Source organism: Notechis scutatus, chromosome 4, assembly GCF_049901735.1.
Source record: "Notechis scutatus isolate UNSWTSFEM ecotype Mainland chromosome 4, rNotScu1.2, whole genome shotgun sequence".
Classification (NCBI taxonomy): Eukaryota; Metazoa; Chordata; class Lepidosauria; order Squamata; family Elapidae; genus Notechis; species Notechis scutatus.
Window position 1 is genome coordinate 130,881,602 of NC_142012.1, and position 19,882 is coordinate 130,901,483.

General features: G+C 38.6%; 1 protein-coding gene across 1 annotated transcript; it reads right to left on the minus strand.

Annotated features, from left to right (window-relative positions):
* Positions 1-1,155: 1,155 nt before the first annotated feature.
* GAL3ST2 (galactose-3-O-sulfotransferase 2) lies at positions 1,156-12,412 on the minus strand. Its single transcript, XM_026693611.2, has 4 exons — positions 12,390-12,412; positions 6,773-6,859; positions 4,857-5,115; positions 1,156-2,336 (listed from the first exon to the last, which is right to left on the minus strand). The coding sequence occupies exons 1-4, from the start codon at positions 12,404-12,406 to the stop codon at positions 1,530-1,532; spliced, it is 1,170 nt and encodes a 389-aa protein (XP_026549396.1). The 5' UTR covers positions 12,407-12,412; the 3' UTR covers positions 1,156-1,529.
* Positions 12,413-19,882: the final 7,470 nt, after the last annotated feature.

A 19,882-nucleotide genomic window follows, 5' to 3' on the forward strand; every position in this document is an offset into this window, starting at 1 on the left:
TTGATCATCGGTTTATTGGTCCGTTCCCGATTGAGGCAGTTATTAATCCCGTGGCATACCGCCTCACTTTGCCACGATCCATGCGTATTCACCCCGTCTTTCATCGATCTCTTTTGATTCCTGATTCTTCTGTTTGTCGATTACGTGATTCTGCTGAACCGGGTCCGTTATCATTGCCTTCTGAGGAGCCTGCTGTTGACGATACGGTGGTCGACGCCCTGATTCCCGTTGGCTCAAAGGTCGCTTCCAGTATTTGGTCAGGAGGAGGGTAGATGACTCGGAGGTTTGTTCCTGGACGGATGCGTCTACACTTCATGCTTCGGATCTGCTTCGAGACTTTCATGCACACTTCCCTTCGAAACCGCATCCGGATCGCCAGACCCGGGGGAAGGGCCCCTGCGGTGAGGGATAGTGTTGTGATTCCGGCATCTGCTACAGGTTTTTGAATGACAGCTCCAGCGAGGAGGACTTATATGAATCAGCAAGTTCTAACGATGAGGAGGAGATGAATGCATTTGATTTGCAAGATCGGCTTGAACCTTCAAACTCCTCCACCCTTCAATTAGGTGGTCAGCCGGGAACGGGTGATAATGAGGAACAAATGTTATCTTCAGGTGAAGAAGATGATAATTTGGATGATTGCTGGGTAGATGTCAGGACAAGACGTCTCCTGACAAGGAGGAACCAACGAGGATACAGTAGGAGAGCAGACCAGCAATTAGACTAATTAGTTACTCTATAAAGGGAGAGATATGACTTTGCACTTTGTCCGGAACAAAGTGTCTATTTGCAAGGAGAACTGAAGAGCACAGTTTGGAGGATTTTGATCTGAAATATCTTGTTGGGATTTGGATTTAATTCGTTGGAACTTCTACTTATTGGAATTATTTTGTGAAGGATTTTGATCTGAAGAATCTTGTTGAGTCTTGGTTTTAGTTCGTTGGAACTTTTACTTATTGGAGCTATCTGTGAAAATTCTTGTTTGCTGCCTTTCTTTACAAGGACTGTTGCTTTCAGCCTTATCTGTTTACTTTAAAAGGTGGGACATAACATTTTCCTGTTTGCTGCCTTTCTTTACAAGGACTGCTGCTTTCAGCCTTAACTGTTTATTTTAGAAGGTGGGACATAACATATATATATATATATATATAATTCTGCTACTATGAAAATTTGAGAACTGTGGATATGATCCAGTCCACTGTTTGTTTGGAAGAGGTGTGTTTCCAAGTATGGCCAGAGATTAAAGATGTCTTTAATCTATATCTCCGCAGTACTGCAATGGTGGCTGTATTTAGATGTTGATGAGAACGATTCTATAAGATTTTTTTCTAACTTTATAATTGTTGTTCCTTAAGACTTCTGTAAGATTAGAGTTTCAGGATTGGTGTTGACAAAAAATGACTTTAATTTCCACCTCATTTTTGACTCTGAAAAGGCATTGAAATTAATCCAGATAATTTTGGGTGAAGAAAAACTGAAATCTAGAATGCCATGTCCTCAGTATAGAAAAAATGTATTGTTAAGGGAACTCATCTAACAATTTTTTTCTTCTTCTTAAATGGGAACTGTGAATTGTATAGATGGGCCGTATATTGGAGCTCTGGCATGATCATCTTTTCACAGATGTTCAGGGTCTTATTGTCTAAATCATGTTTGAGATTGTAACCCATGATATGAGCATTTCCTGCTCGAAAAGGCTTCATATTCTTATCTTTAACTTCATAATCCTCAATTGCAGTTTCTTCCAAGAGGCAGGTCTCCATCAGTTCATTTTGTCTCTTCTGCAAAAGATCAATTTCCTTGTACAGTGTTTTGAGGTCCATTCTTTCCTGAATCTTCATCCAAAATGATTTGTTGAAATGTTTATAAAGTTCCCAATCTAAAGCACACCACTCCTTTACTTTCTTCTTATTCTCTGGATTCAGAGTCTGAATGTTACGTTGGCTCCTGGCATTCATCTTGAAATAAATCACATCATCCAGATCCCAACACAAAACATCCTTCAGAAGGATCATTGACTCATCAAAAAAATCAGCAATCAGTATCAAGTGGAAAATCTCTTCTATATTCTGCAGGACAAACTGGATATAATGTTCATCATATTCTGCATTGTTGTTATACCCAAAATCAAACCACATGTTGTTCTTAGCATATATATTATTTTTTTCTGTCATATTGTAGTATGACCAAGGAGATGATAAAAATTCATTAACATTCTTGGATTTGTTAAATGCTGGAACAATGGTTTTGTAGTAGATATAAGATGATTCAAGTAATAATGCTGGGTGTCTCAGGATAGAAAAATAAAAGGTATCATTTGGCATTATTCTTCTGACCTTTTAAATAAAAGAGAGGGGGAAGAGATTAAAATATGTATCAATATTTTTGAATGATTAGTAAAAATTCTGTATTCTGAAATAAATACAGTTGATCTATCACTTGTAGAACTTAACAAGATTTCAGGAAAATTGGTGCAATATGAAATAGTACTTGCTTTTGCATATCTGTAGAGAGTTACTATACATTAATTTAGCCATATCAATTGAGACATTACAAGAAACCATAAGAAAACAAAGACGCTAATGGCACAAACAAGTTTTAAACTCCATTGGGCTTCCATGCTTCTCCTTTTAAAGGAATGCTTTAAAAAATCACTTCCATTTTTAAGTAATTATAGCAGGTTATATTGTCCCAATCAGAATATCTATGCTTTATTTAACTAATTTAATATAAATTAGATTACCCATAACTCAAAGTTTGGATGCTACTTTAAACAATAGGTAATTGGGAGAGAAATGAAAGTTTCTGATATCTTTCTTTATAGTTTGGGTAAAGGAAGACCTAATTTATCATGTTTGCATTCAGTAAGTATGAGAAACTAGCAAAATGCTTACTTATATTCATCATAAAGGGCTGGTCTTTGAAGAAAATATTAAAATACTGTTACCTAGTTTGAGTAATGAAACATCTGAAAGAAAACAACCAAGCTCAGAGAGCTTTTGAAAATTAAATCCAGTCTGGTTCTTATTCCAAGCCAGGAGACAGATGCAGGGATTGGAGGCAGGCTGAAGTTTTGGAAAGGAGGTCTCCTTTTATTTAGTAGCCAGAAACAATAGTAACAGCAGCATCAGTAGATGGGATTTTATACAATTTGGGGGGGCTTTGTGATGCCCGTTCCTCTGCATGAATATGTCATTTAATATTTTAATGGTTGTTGCCAGGTTCTTATGGAGTCATGTAGGGGTCAAGCAAAAGGGGAAATGCAAATCCTAGGTATTTTGTTTGACTGAGCTAGTTTTGTCAGTTTCAGCTACTTGCCTATTGTGTTGCTTATTTAGAGTTGTTGGCTGCCCTTTGTTTATGAATAGAGTGGCCTGGCTTTATGAATGAATGCAAAATATCCATTCATAAAGCCTAGCCTGTTCAGGCTTCTACTTGAGGTTCTTTTCCTACAGCAGAAAGACTGGGGTTGCTTTCTGCCTTTGTTAATGAGATTTTTCTCCTCTTCTCCTTTAGGGGAAATATTCTATTCTGCCTCTTTTAATATTCTGTAGAATATTTTATTCTGGAGAGGAGGCCCTTCCCACAGACCTCTCATTAATTATCACACCAACCACATAATTGGAAACAAATTAAGAAGAAGATCAGTTTCATTCTTAGAGACTTGAAGCAAGCAGGGAAGAGGGAAATATAAAAAGGGGTCTCCATTTATTAGAACCATAGGTGCTGGCTATTGTAGACTGCAGAATCAAATGCTGTATTTGATCTATTTGCAGAACAATATGTTTAGAAATCAATAATACTTAACAATAAACACAGTATAGTTTGTGTGCATATGCTGAATGAGCTTGTTTCATTCCTCTGAACTTTCTATGGAAAAGTACTTGAAATACTGCATACTGCTCAATGAGAGGGTGAGACAGATGGATGTAGCTGATATTTTAAAAAGAAAAGTGACTCATTTTTTCCAAATTGCACTCCTTCAGATATATAAGGGGAACTAGCAATTCTTTGAAGTTTTTAAACTTTTTTTTTGCCTTTGGAGGCTATGGAGTTTGTGGAGAAGAGGATATTACCAGAGTCCATGGAGCTAAATTTTTGTGGATGTATTTGCATTTTTTAGATGCTTATTCAGAGAACAACAGAGAGTAGAATTATTCATCATCACTTAATACATCTAATTTGAGATCTTAAATTGTTTACTAAATAATTATGTCACTCAAAACTGGCATTTTGCTGCTGAAATTTGGTTGTACAAATTTTGGGGTAGAGTTACAGGAGGTTACAAAAATGGACTGGGCTTAATGTCTGTCCTGTGTACTGTCCTGTTTTTTTCTTCCCCCTGCATAGAATGGAGAGATTGCTTAAGCAGTCCTCACTAGTGCATTCCTTCAATGTATATATATCCCATGATGTTCCTGCTTACCTTACCTTATAATTGCTTCCTCTCCAATGAATGTAAATACCAACATTAATTCCCTTTTTGCTAATTATCCCAGTGCCGGGTGAACATACCAAAGAAGGGGGGAGTAGGGGAAAAGGACTATAAGGTTTGCCCTTTTATTAGCTTCCTCATGAGTAGAGTTCCAGAAAGTTTTGCTGTTTAGGCTTGTCTAGCTCTTTGAGGTCATGCATCATCATCTTCTAATGCTGTAAGTACATTCCAGGACAATTTCTTAATACCCCTTTTTAAGATTTGTTACTGTTCTAGAATCTCATCATTCTTTGCAAATTCCAAATTAAGCATCAGCACCGATTAACAGCAACAATGACTCCTACAAAGACTTTTTTCTCCAACAGACCAAAGCTGGAATAAAAAAAATGGAAACTTTACAAAATAACTTCTATATTCTTACCTGTTGCCAATTAAACCTTAAATGATTGCCCATGATGTTGAACTTATTTGCCAATGTTTTGAATTCCTCAACATATGATATTTGGAAGCGATGAGGATAGCCAAGATGGGGGTGATTTCCATAGGGTAAGGCCAAGGTGAGATTATGTTTCTCTGAGAATCGGTAGAGGATGTTGAGTATTGTACTGCTGGCTGTTTTGTGTGTCTTGAGGAACATGACATCTGTGATGGGTTGACAGATTTTGGAAGGATGCTTGTGCCTAGATAGATACACAATATATAATGAAGGAAAAATATTTAGAAACTCTTTCCCACTTGGTAATTCATTTCTTATGACTGCCATGATCTTCCCTGCTTTCCTTTGTGCTTCTATGCTTAGTCTGATCTGCTTTTTTTTCTCTGACACATTACAATTGGTCATGTGTCTACCTATGTTTGAAAGCTGGAAGTTTCTAGTTTGTGAATTGTCTGTGGCATTTATGAGCCATAAACTATGTAATTAACATACAGTGCCTTTTTTGTACTTTAATAATAAAAAGCTAGATGTGATTTTTGTACAAAGTATGAACAGACTGTTCAGAGTTGTAATGAATGTGAGAAACACCTATTTTAAGATGCTCACATTAAAAGAATTAAACAAACTAGCTGATCTGTCAGTCCAGATAAAGTTAAGGAAAGGAAAACCAAAACTAAGAGCTAATAAGGGGAGTGGATTTCTCTCCTCATGAGGGTTTTTACAAGAAGGGAGGGCAATCTCCATTTTGCCTCTGTGTTTCATTTCTCCCTTATGGAGTTTGACTTAAAGGCTGATAACAGCTGTAGATTGAACATTAGGTCAGTTGACTATGTGTCAGAATGGTCAAACAAGTGAAAATTTCAAATCTCAACAAATAAATGCTCTGTCTTACATATTGGCAAAAAAAAAGTCAGAAAATAATACAAGTTGAATGGACATCACCTTGTAGACCAGAGGTCACCAACCAGTGGTCCACAGATCACTAGTAGTCCATGAGAAAATTTTAGTGGTCTGTAACACACCTGTGTCTGCAACAGGGGTGATACCAGCAGCGGATGGACTGATGTGCGCAGGGACGGAGGGTAGCATGCAGGAGATTGCAGCATCGGAGCCCTTCCCCGGTGTTCCCTGGCCTGTGACGGGGTGGGGGTGGGGGGAAAGGAACTTCTGAACTGGTGTTGCATCCTGCCTTTGTGCATCGAAGAGGCTGAGTGGCTGCCAGCAATGCCCTCAGGTGAAGATGTTGTGAGGGGGGAGCTTCTTGGGAGCAAAAATGCCCCCGAGGAGGCTTCCCTGAGGCCCAGAAGGCCCCAAAATGGAGAATGGGGTGTTTATGCTGCACCCCCCTGGCTCCATTTTTTGCCTTCCTGGGCCCCAGGGAAGCCTTCTGGCAACAAAAACACCCCCCAGGAGGTTTCCCTGAGGCCCAAGAGGCCCAAAACCAGGTGGTTGCTGGAAGAAGAGGAAGAGGAAGAGGAAGAGGAAGAAGAAGAAGAAGAAGAAGAAGAAGAAGAAGAAGAAGAAGAAGAAGAAGAAGAAGAAGAAGAAGAAGAAGAAGAAGAAGAAGAAGAAGAAGAAGAAGAAGAAGAAGAAGAAGAGGAGGAGGAGGAGGAGGAGGAGGAGGAGGAGGAGGAGGAGGAGGAGGAGGAGGAAGGAGAGGAGAGGAGAAGGAGGAGAAGGAGAAGAAGAAGGAGAAGGAGAAGGAGAAGGAGAAGAAGCCATGCCCACCCAATCACATGGCCATGTCTACCTAGCCACACCCAAAGAACTGGTTGTTAAAAAACACTTGATGGATCAAGTCAGCCTAGAACTTTCTTTTCATTACAATTCAGTAGCTCAATGTCAGTATTCTTTAAAGGGAAATGTCATTTCTATTGTATTTGTTTTAGAAATGCACTTACTTGGTGTCCTCAGTAACATAGTATTGAAAGAATCCTATCAGAGTAAGACCTGCCAGGCAAAGAATGAGATGCAAAAATCGCTGAAACCTAGAAAAAAATCCAGATATAATCTTCATTTTCTAATTATCTATCAGAGTTCTTAGGACATTTATATATTACAAACTGTCTTTGCCAACTCCTGAATGTAATGCATTCACCTCCTTACCCAACATAAACCAATAAAGCCACTGTGTGAAAAATGTAGATGAGATCCAAGCTTCCCAAGATATGTAACACCAAAACGTGATAGTGAACTGTAGAATTATAACTGTATAATTATGCTGATGGGGTTTCTTGTAAATTTTAGGTGAAAAATAAATGGGAATGCATTAAACCTCTGATGGGCTTAACTCATTTATTGCTGGGTTAATCTACCAGAACAAAAAAGTCCAGGGAGTTGAGTCACATTCCACTTGAGTAATATCTACTGTATTGTCTACTTGACTGTTTAAAACAGGGGTGTCATACTCAATTTCATTGAGGGTGGCATCAGGGTTGTGTTTTACCTCAGGGAGATATGATGTTTGGCCAGCTCGATGTCACATATGTCAGGGGGCACCTGTGGTAGCCAAGTGCTAAGGCAGAACTTCCCTCAGATCCTCCCTCCCTCTCATTATAATCTCCTTCCTTCCTTCTTTCCTTTTCTTCTTTTTCCTTCCCTCTTCATTCTCATTTCTTCTTCCTTCCCTTCTTCCCTTCTTTTTCCTTCCTTGCTCTCTTCTGATCTTTCCTTCTTTTTCTTTGTCTCTGTTCTTTCCTCCCTTCCTGTACCTTCTTGGATGCTCAAATTCAAAACATGAAACATTTCTCCTTTTGTTTTGTTTTTAGTTTGTTTTGCTAGCCTTCTGCCAGCAAAAAGTGAATGGAGCCCGGGAGGCTCCATTTTTGCTGGCAGAGGCACTGCGGGCCTGTCCTTTGCTCTTTCCAGGTGGTCCTGTTGGCTGGATCTAGGCACTCCGCGGGCTGGATTTGGCTCACGGACCTTGAGTTTGATACCCCTTGTCTAAAATATGAACTTGAAAAGGTGTAATCTGTAGCCCCAAAATGCTACTCCTTTGACAGCTAGACATAGATTATGAATCAAAGGAGACAGTTACATTAAAAAACATGGTTTAAAACCAGACTAAGCATTCTGGGGCTGACTGGATAATTGTAATTCTTTTTTTTTTAATCAAACATTTTCTTATTAAGTATTATAAAATGCAAAATACAAAAGTAAATAAAAGACCAATGAGGAGGGAAGGGAAAGGGGAAAGAGAAGTGAGGAATGGTAGGGAAAAGAAAAGAAAAAGAACCGTTGACTTCCAACTCTCTCTGTTGCAGTAAAATAAGGCATTAACATCAAATCACAGCTTTTTGTTTTTCCATAGTAATACGAACAAATCATTTCTATAAAGATCTATCAATCTAATCTATGAAGCCCAAAATCAAAACTACATTCTTTTCCGCATCAAGCACAAAGTTCAGAACTGGTTTCCAATGTGGATACAAAAGTACTTATGTTCTTTTCTTTAATCAGAGTAGTCAGTTTTGCCATTTCAGCCAACTCCATCAACTTCTGCAACCATTCTTCTGTGGTAGGTATCAAAGTGTCTTTCCATTTTGCGCGTACAATAGTGTTGCTGCTGTCAACATATACAGTAACAAAGTTCCTTTTTCTCCACTTCTTTTAGTCCCAAAAGGAAAAAGTTTGGTTTCATTTCTAACTCCATTTTCAGGATTTTCTGTATTAGAGTGTGAATCATAACTCCAATATTTTTTTTGCTTTATCACATGTCCACCATAGATGATAAAAATCCCTTCTTTATTCTTACATTTCCAAAATCTGTGTATGTACAGAGAACCAGGATATAAGCAGTCAAGTAAACATGACTTTAGAATATTAAGTCATGTTTATTCAAATAAAAAAGGATAAAAAGCATAGATGGTGTAATAAATTTTTAAAGGTAAAACTTTTTCTTGATGTACAATATCCTAATGGTAGCATGAATCTACTAATGCTACTAATAGAAATATCTGTTTCTTTTATTTTATTTTTACAAAAATACCTAAATTATTTGACAACTGTAAAAGTCAAATTTAATTATTAAAATAGGGTACATATGACTGTTTCCATTCAGGAATACTCCTGCTCAGTAGTGGGATTCAAATTTTTTTACTACTGGTTCCGTGGGCATGGCTTGGTGGATGTGGCAGGGGAAGGATACTGCAAAATCTCCATTCCCTCCCCACTCCTGGGGGAAGGTTACTGCAAAATCCCATTCCCTCCCCACCCCACTAACCTGCTTTCCAGCTCTGTTCACCTGTGCAGGGCAACAAAAGGAGACCCAGAGGATCAGCTGGAACTCAGGAGGAAGAGAATAGATGGGGGCCAGGGCCAGTTAGAGGTGGTATTTGCTGGTTCTCCGAACTACTCAAAATTTCTGCTGCTGGGTCTCCAGAACTGGTCAGAATCTGCTGAATACCACCTCTGCATCTAAAGGGTCTCATAATTCAAGTAATTCTACTTCTTTATTTATCAGTGTTACTTTATTGATCTATTCTGATTGGTCATGCATTTCCCAAACAGCAATGGAATGAAACAGCTTGTAGCTCTTCCAGTTAGATGTAAAACAAAATTGTTTCTCCTCCTTCTCTTGTTCCATTCTCTTCTCTCTCTTCTGTTACTCCAGAAGTTGCCATTACATTGTAAATGTGTAGGTAAGAAAAAAAATGGTTAAATTTAAGAGGAAAAATTATTTAATTGTATGATTGTAATTGTAAGTTAAAATTATACCAAACTTGTTGGTCTTGACTCTGCCCTTGTTTTTTTCTTGACTCTGCCCATGCAGTCCCTAGAGTGACATCCAACAGTTAAAGATGACGCAGCTGTAGTACACCCACTTATTAATGGTTTATACATAATTAGACCTTTTGTGGAGACAAACAGGAAAAACCATATTTTATACATAAATAAAGGGAGAAATGCTAATTTTGAATGCGTGGGAGGATATGTAACTCCATCTGGAAAGCCATTTTCTTGTTTAATGATTTTTACAGCGTGTCTATAAAAGGTGCTAATTATAAAAAAATATTATTTTGGAAAGAAGATAATCTAGGTGGAAAAGGTTTTGCTAAATCTTGTACATGGTGAATTATCCAACACAGTTTCAGAATATTCTGATAGCGGTTTTTCAGAAATGTGGTTTTAGTTTAACATTATTGACTTACAAATTTAAATTCACGTTATTAAGGTCAAGTAAGGTAAAAATTATAAAATGTTGAAAGGGACAGCTTGAGTTGCACTTATCTATGCCATTGATTTCTGCTTTTTCCTTCTATCTTAAAGCCTAAAAGTACTCAGCTATAATAGATTTATACAACAATCTGTTTAAGATCATTCTTAAGTGATAGAATAGAATAGAATAGAATAGAATAGAATAGAATAGAATAGAATAGAATAGAATAGAATAGAATAGAATAGAATAGAATAGAATTATTTATTGGCCAAGTGTGATTGGACACACAAGGAATTTGTCTTGGTGCAAATGCTCTCAGTGTACATAAAAGAAAAGATACATTCGTCAAGAGTCAAGAATCATAAGGTGCAACACTATTGGGTACAATAGGAAACTTTACAAATACTGGTGTGGGTATTGCTAATTAGTCCTGCAAATTGTAGAATATATTTTAAGAAAATGTTTTATAACAGTTTCTGAATTAAGTTGCTTCTGGATAATCAACATCTGTTGCTACCAATCAAAAGCATTGAAATGCATCGTAAGAAGGACTTTTCGATTAGAAAAAAATAATAAATGGAAATCACCAAATGATTATAGTGGAATAATTCCATCTTCTTCTGAAATCTATTTTTGAGAGAGAACGGCTGTACAGTAAAAGTTTTGTACAGACATTATCCAAAACTATATTTGTTATTATTCATAAGGCTGACTTCCAATGCCAATCCTGTGTAATCCACTTAAAAATACATTTAAAGATTTTAGTGAATACATTTGTATTTACTACAGGAAAGCGACTAGCATATTACTAATGTAGAACAAAACCAAAAGTGACATCTTTGAAATTATTCAAAGGTTTTTCCAAGTTTCGCTTCTGGGCATAATTGTGGTTAGGTAGTCATGCATAAAACAGTTTTTTCACAATGCCTCCACCTCACCTATCTGCTTAGATATGGATCTCTTCTTGGAAAGGTCTACTTTCCCTCACCTGTCACCCTCCCAACACTCAGTAAAGGCTTCTTTTTTAAAAAAAGATCCCTAAGATTTTTAATCTATGCGGAATTGGAATACTGTATCCGCTTTATACATTTTAATTCCTTTCTAAAACATTATTTGTATTGTATTTTTACCTGCATCATTTAATTGATTTTCTTATTGTAATTTAGTAGTTATACGTTGTCCTTGTTTTTGTCTTATGAACTACACAGAGAGTATCTGTTACAAATTAATGATAGTGGATATGCATACATATTAATCAATATGGTTAGAAGTAGAACTAGGCAGGGGTGGGATTCTACCGGTTCTGTCCACCTCTGTAGAATTGGTAGTTCTGAAGAGCAGCAGACAGAAAGCATACATAGAACCGGTTCTATGTCTGCTGCTGTTTTGGCCCACCTGCCAGCCTGGGCTCTTACCTGAACTTTATTTCCTGCTTTTTCAACTGCAGCTGCTTTGCATGACACAGCTGTGGTTGAAAAAGCAGGAAAAAAGTGCACGCAGCACTGCTCAGCTGTCCAGGTAGCTCAACAGGTCGTAAATTGCACTCGCGCAACTCGTGCATGGGCGTGTGACGCAAAGCAACAGAACCGGTAGTTATACCGGTTGGATCCCCTCCGTGGAACTAGGGTTAGAAGTTCAAATTTCAGGGAAAAACAAAGGAAACAGAAATCACTAACCAAAGAATTAGGGAGTCACAGAGACAATGCTCTGGAACAGGGGTCACCAACCTTTCAGACCTCAGGGACCACTAAATTCATAATTTTAAATCCCATGGACCACTAATATGAATTTTTTTAAAAAGATAAATAGTATTTAGTGCAATTTAAAAATGCAAATAATTTTTCTGTGGACCACCAAAATTTCCTCAGTAGACCAGTGTCCATGGACCACCAGTTGGTGACCTCTGCTCTGGAATACAGCTCAAATTACACATAAGAAAACATTCCCCCTTTCCTTAAGATCCTAATGTGCTGAATTGTTATTATACCATCAGCCTCACATAGGAATTATTGTGGGAGAGAGGATGTCAGCAATAATGCTGGAAATAGGGCTGTATTTATCTATAAACTATCAAGCAAGATCCCTTCCAAGTCTGTTATTCTATTATTCTATTAATTCTATGGAAAAAGTCATAACACTAAGAGATAAGCAAACAGGAATGAAGAACATGCTATCCACCTTGATTTGCTAAGCACACAATTCATCTTCTTAAAATCTTCTTTTCAACTTAAAGACTCACAGTTGGAAATTCATCCAAGGGTCACCTTGAATGATTATATGGTTATAAAACAGATAGTTTTATCCTTCATCAACAGTTTAGGAAAGCAAGTTATATTCTCCCCCCTCATCTTGCTCCTTACCTGCAAATGCCTTTCATTTTGTCGTTGATCTGTCACAATGAGAGGTGGATTTCTTGTATTGGCCGTTTGCTTAGAGTGCAGTTCCTGTATAGACCTGCTGAGTAGTTGGGCAGTGACATAGTAGGTGGCATAATGCCAAAGACACACAATGAGATACATAAATCTGAATGGGACATGTAGATTATTGCAACTCATATAAAGATGAATGAAACACAGTGTAGTAACTAGAAACAGATGCACAATTTAGAAACATGGAATACAAAAAAATAAATGATTTATACAAGATTATGGAAGGCTCAAAAGGCTTTCTTTAGTCTTGAGAATACAAAAAGCTGTTTATTCAGAATTCATTTTTCTAAATAATACCTGGATATTTGAAAATCAATATTCTACTTTCTTCAGATCATATAGATCTTCTGCTTTATATGTACAAAGTACAAAGATTTCCATGCCATGGAATGTTTATATTCTATGTTTGTAATTAATTTTGATCTTCGCCTTGTAGAATGCTTTTCCCCTTGAGATCCAGAAGGCCTCCATCCTCTTAATCTTCCAAAAAGCAGTTAAGAGGTGACTTTTCCCTTGGTTGGGTGATAGCTCTGTTGAAACCAAATGATTGTATACTTGGATGGATATAGTTGATGGTTTTTCTTGTTCATTGTATGTTTTTATTGTTGTCTTTCAACAATCTATTTCTGATGTTTATTTTTCTTTGTTGTTTCACAGCTATAGTAGTCTATTGTTTATTTTTCAGATCTGTATGTCCATCTTTCCATAAATAGATGGCATTTCAGATGATTAACAAATGAACTAAATTTATCTATTTGTCTGTCTGCTTCCCTGCTTGCTTGGCTGTCTGTCTGTCTGTCTGTCTGTCTGTCTGTCTGTCTATCTATCTATCTATCTATCTATCTATCTATCTATCATCATCTATCTATCTATCATCTATCTATCTATCTATCTATCTATCTATCTATCTATCTACCTATCTATCTAACCTACCTCCCTACCTCCCTACCTACCTACCTACCTACCTATCTATCTATCTATTGTGTTTCTCCAACAATACGACCTTCCCCAATAGGAAGACCCAGCATGTTTTCTAGGCATAAAATCAAATTAAGCCCCTCCCCCCAAATTTAGGCCTATTTTAAAACATGCAAAATGGGGGAAGGGCGGGGGAACTTGTTAGGAGTGCCTGCGGGCAGCAATTCCTCGCCACCAGCTGCTCCTAATGGGTGATCATGGCAGAGCGCGGAGAGCTTCCTACTCCTGCCAAGCACCTTTGCGGCAGACCCAAGACCTTCAGCGCCCGCTGCTGTTGATTTCCCTTCTGCCCATGCCGCCGCCGCATTTGGAGCTGCCACTTCCATGTTTGGAGCACCACTGCTGTTTGGAGCACTGCTGCCGTTTGGAGCTGCCGCTTCTGCATTTGGAACTGCCGCTGCGTTTGGAGCTGCTGCTTCTGCATTTGGAGTTGCCGCTGCATTTGGAGCTGCCGCTTCCACATTTGGAGCGCTGTCGCTGTTTGGAGCTGCTGCTTCCGCATTTGGAGCTGCCGCCACGTTTGGAGCTGCCGCTTCTGCGATTGGAACCCCACCACTGTTTGGAGTACTGCCACTGTTTGGAGTTGCCATGTCCGCATTTGGAGCTGCCGCCGTGGTTGGAGCTGCCACTTCCGCGTTTGGAGCACTGCCGCTGTTTGGAGCACCACCGCCATTTGGAGTGCCGCCGCCACCTAGAAAAACAGAGCAACCAAAGATGCACTTGTGTACAGATAATCCTTGATTTATGACCAGTTGCTAAGTGACCATTCAAGGTTCCAATGGACTTACCTGGTGGATACTTACTTACTTACTTACTTATTTAGTCAATAGCTTACAATATAATAGAAATAAGAATAAACATAAGCTTAAATACATGAAATAGGAACTAATAATTGGGGACAATAGGACAGAGATGGTAGGCATGATTGTGCGCTTATGCACACCCCTTACAGACCTCTTAGGAATGGGGTGAAGTCAATAGAGGTTAGTTTGAGGGTAAAGGAGTGGGGGTTTGAGCATGTGACAACAGAATCAGGTAGTGAGTTCCAGACATTGATCACTCTGTTGCTGAAATCGTACTTCCTGCAATCAAGTTTGGAGTGGTTTACATTTAGTTTATATCTGTTGTGTGCTCTTGTGTTGTTGTGGTTAAAGCTGAAATATTCATTAACTGGTAAGACATGGTAACATATGATTTTATGTACTATGCTTAAGTCCAATCTTAGCCAGCATAGTTCAAAGTTGTCTAAGCCTAGAATTTCAAGTCTGGTGGTGTAGGGTATTCTGTTGCGAACAGAGGAGTGTAGTACTCTTCTTGTAAAATACTTCTGGACTCATTCAATTGTATTAATGTCTGATATACAGTGCAGATTCCAGACAACAGAGCTGTATTCAAGTATTGGTCTAGCAAAGGTTGCAATTAACAGTTGCAATTCAATCAGTTTTGGAGCTATTTTTGATATAACTGGAACATTACGGGAATACAGAAACAAAAAGTGCAGACAACAAGAGTTTTTCAAATAAGTGCCAAGTGACAGGATGGCATAGTGAATGAGGAAGTTACACCAGTACTCTTCCAGAGGAGCAGAAAAGATGTGTAGAAAAGATTATATAAGAAGGGGTTTTGTTTCAGATCATGGCCACCGATGGTAGCTGCTCCTTGCTGGATTTAGCTATTATCGGTGGACCTCCTTGCAACAGGTTGCTGATGTAAGTATTATCTTACTGAATTGTTGTTTGTACTTTGATGACTTTCATGTTCCAAATTGCTCATGAAATAAATTTAAACTATTGATTCAAAGCAAAATGAGGTTGCATGCTTATATTTCCTGTGCTACTTGTCTTATTTTATGACAATACTATACATTACAGCAGTCATATTTGATTTGGCAAATTGCATTACTTCCTTTATTTTATTTATTGATTTTCTACAATCTTGCATATTGACTTGTCCCTATTATATTTTATTGCTATTTTATGATGTATACCATAAATGTGACAGAATGGCCTTTACTGTAAATATTTCTCCCTTCCCCTTTTATTTACCCTGCCATCTTAATGAGAGACTCTGATGATTGTAAAAATTTTTAATTAAATGGCATCTCTGCAGTTCAGGTACAAGCTAAGGAAATTACACCGTTGGGCCTCATGTTAATGAAATGGCTCTAAATTCATTTTACATAATTGGTTGAAAAAATAAAGGAAAAAGTCATTAATGTGTATGTCTATGAAGACTCTCAGTTATTCAGGTCATAGCTGTAACAAAAGTGGTTTTTATTTTTGAAAAGGCAACTGGACTGATTTTTTTTAGGAAGGGGGAGATGTTCCGCTTCCTTCCCTGGAAGTTTCATCCGTTGTATTGGGTGGTATGGGAGATTCTCTTACACCCGGTTCACGCATAGGTACATCCCTGCTGCGTACGGGTAGTCCTCGACTTATGACCACAACTGAGCCCAAAATTTCTATTTTTAAGTGAGACATATGCTAAGCGAGCTTTGCCCCCTTTTATGGCTTTTCTTGCCACAATTGTTAAGTGAATGACTACAGTTTATCAGTCAGTAACCTGGTTGTTAAGTGAATCTGGCTTCCCCATTGACTTCGCTTGTCACAAGTTCGCAAAAGGAGGTCACATGACTCTGGGACACAGCAAAGGTCATAAGCATGAACCAGTTGCCAAGCATCTAAATTTTGATCACATAAACATGGGGATGCTGCAAAGGTTGTAACCATGAAAAATGGTTATAAGTCACGTTTTTCAGTGCCGTTGTAACTTTGAATGGCCCCTAAACAAACTGTTGTAAGTTAAGGTTACCACACTGGTTTTGATTGCTTTTCCAAAGGCCTTTAGAAATAGAGGCCTTTTGAAAGTCACCGCCAGTAGAAAAAAAGGAAATACAAATGAAAAAATTAGCAAGATTGACCGTAATTTCAATGTAGGGGAAAGAAAGTTCCTTATATTCAGAACAGTCAGTCAGACTCACAGCAACCACTGACTTCCATGTCTATTATAGCATAGATGATACAGATGTAACGTGCTTTTTACACATATGCTGAGCCTGAAATCTCAGCAAAATAAAATTTTACTCCTTATTTTATTAATCTTGACTGAAGAAGAAATTTAGTTCTGGATACAAAAAGATTATTCAAAGTGTCAATACCAGAGGTGGTATTCAGCAGGTTCTGACCAGTTCTGGAGAACCGGTAGCAGAGAACCGGCAAATACCACCTCTAACTGGAGATTTTACAGTATCCTTCCCCTGCCATGCCCACCAAGCTAGGCCCACAGAACCGGTTGGTAGTAAAAAAAATTGAATCCCACCGCTGCCTTTACTGATACTATATAATTAAATCCACACACTTTGGTTCTGGTCATCTTCTCTTTCCTTCCATCTTTCCCAGTATTATAGATTTCTTGAGAGTTTGGTCCTTGCATAAATGTGTTTAAAGTATAGAGCAGGGGTGTCCAACCTTGGCAACTTTAAGATTAAGATTGGTTAGAATCTCTGGGAGTTGAAGTCCACAAGTCTTAAAATTGCCAAGGTTGGACACCCCTGGTATAGAGCTTTGAGCCTCGTCGTGTCTTGAATAAGAACTCTGGATTGATTTGTTTGATGATCCATTTATATCTTTTGCTAGTTATCCATGGAATTATCAGAAGTACTCTCCAACATCGTGCAGCACCACTTCTTCCCTCTGGAACACCTTGCTCACACCCCTTGCAGTGAGGTTGTCTCCAACTCTCCTGATCTTCCATCTTCCATAAGAGCCTAAAGACCTGGCTCTGCCAGCTAGCTTGGGACTCCAGTGGTGGTGGGGGAAGCATTGCGATAGTGGTAGTTGATCAATTAACAACAGATCTTACCTTCCCCTCATCCTACTCCTGCCCTTCCCATCTTTTAATTGGGCTGTTGTATTTGGCTCTGTGTTTTATTTTATTCATGCCTTTGTTTTTGTATATTTTTAATTTTTTTTATGATTGTAAGCTGCCCAGAATTACCCTGAGATAAGATGCCAATACATTTTTTAAAAAAATCAACATTAACACTTTAAAAGCATTAATGCTCTTCCTATCCAGCTTCTTCAACTTTTGGTTTCCATACAATGCCATAGGGTGGTAATCCCCAACCTTTCTGGCTTTGTGGACCAGCAGCTATAGCAGCGGGGAGGACAGGAGAGGGAAGAGGATGGTTTTGTGCCATCATTTAGGGAAATGGAGCTTTGTGTGCCTCAGGCCATGGACCAAGGATTGGGGACCCCACCGTAGGGAATGCATTGCTTGCACTATCTGATCATGGCATCTAAATATCTTTCCGAAACTTTTCGTAGCTGCTGTGCCATGTGCTGGTCTGTGGCATATTTTATGCCTGCTTGTTCCTTGGTTGATCCTAAAAAATAGAAGCTAACTACCACTTTGATATTTTTATTGTCAGTTCTAAAGCTGGTTATGACTCCTTTTATAATTAGTTTGGCCTCTTTAAATATTAACTTTCACTCCCATTCTTTTCACTGGGCTCATTAATGTTTGTTACAGGAGCTTGCACATTCTTTTCATGTTTAACCATCAGAGTAATTATTAACATAGTTATTAACATAGTGAAAATTATTGTGGTGGACTCCCATGGAAAGGATGAGACACAAGCGAGTGAACTCGGATGGGAGTCTAGAGCAATTTCTAGTGCTCCCTTTTTATTGAGAATTTTACACGTAGTAAGCATTCACATTGTGGATTACAATAATTAAACATAATACACAGAATTATTTACAATTATCTGAGCTGCTTGATTGTTTCTGGTGTTTACTTTTAATTTCCTTGTTTTATCTAGGTGACCTTTAGGCAGACATGTATGTATAAGGTCTTAGATTAATCATTACTCAATACTGGAGTCAGAGTTATTCCCACAATTATTGTTTTCCTCCAATTAAAAAAAAGTCATCTTCTTCCAATCAATTTCCCTTATATATTCAGGGAGATTCTCATTCTTTTGTCATTCTGAACCATATTTTGCCAATGTTTTGCCATGTTCTCTGAGACTGTGGTTGCCCAACCTCTTTGTAGCTTTTGATGACAATGAGATATTCTAGGTTCTCATTTTTAAAGCACATTCCAGTTTGACATGACTGATAGAATCAAATGTCTTTTATAATCAGTAATATCTATAAACAACATAGTGAGTTCTTTCTTTCACTTACTCAATTATCCAATGTACATCAGCAATGTTTTGTTTCCCAGCCTTTTCTAAAGCCAGCTTAAACACTATTTTTTATCTCCTACTTCATATAGAGTTCCAATGTTACCAATTTTTATTTGGTTTAATACTTTGCAGTTTTTCTGTAGATTTACCTCTTTAAATCTATTCACTATTCACTGTTTTCTGTTTGGCGAGTTCAGGAGTGATGACATGTTGTCGTCACATGACGTATCACAAATTTTTCCCCTTCGCTAAACCGGGAGTGGGTGTGGCCAGCATGTGACACATCCAGCCCACAGGTCGCAGGTTTGAACCCCTAGACTTGTTGGTTAGAATCTTATTTTCTAATTTTTCTTTTGTTGTTATACATGTTTCTATAGAGCAGGGGTGTCAAACTCAAGGGCCAGGGGCTGGATCCAGCCTGCAGGGTGCTTAGATCTGGGCCGCGGGGACTCACTGGAAACAGCAAAGGACTGGCCTGCGGTACCTCTACCAGAGAAAATGGAGCTTGTGTGGACCATTGGCACAGGGTTGCAGGAGGCCATCATAGCTAAAAATGGAGTTTGGGAGCCCATTTTCACTGGCAGAGTGCTCTGGCCACCACAGGCGCCCCCGACATGACGTTGAGCTAGCCACACCCAACCTAGTCCCCCGAAGTCAATCACAACCCTGATGCAGCCCTCAATGAAATTGGTTTGACACCCCTGCTGTAGAGATTCTATCAATTTGTATACCCTTCCAACTTGGCAATGGAGTACTTATCTAAGCTCATTTTCCAGTACTAGAGATACTTGTAAGGAATATCTTCCAATGTATCTTTGATGTTGACATCTCTACTGTATAGTATTTCAATATGTTTCCCATCTTTCTTTGGTCTTCTTTGAATCAGTCAATACATGTCCACTGGTGTCTTTTGGATCAGTGGTGGGATTCAAAAAAATTTATTACTGGTTCTGTGGGTGTGGCTTGGTGGGCATGGCAGGGGAAGGATACTGTAAAATCTCCATTCCCTCCCCACCACACTAACCTGTTTTCCAGCTCCGCTCTCCTGTGCAGGGCAACCAAAGAAGACCCAGCCGATCAGCTGGGACTTAGGAGGCAGAGAATAGATGGGGGCGGGGCCAGAGATGGTATTTGCCAGTTCTCCGAACTACTCAAAATTTCTGCTACCAGTTCTCCAGAACTGGTCAGAACCTGCTGAATACCACCTCTATTTTGGATAGTAGAGAGATTAGCACGCCATAGGAATCACGTTTCA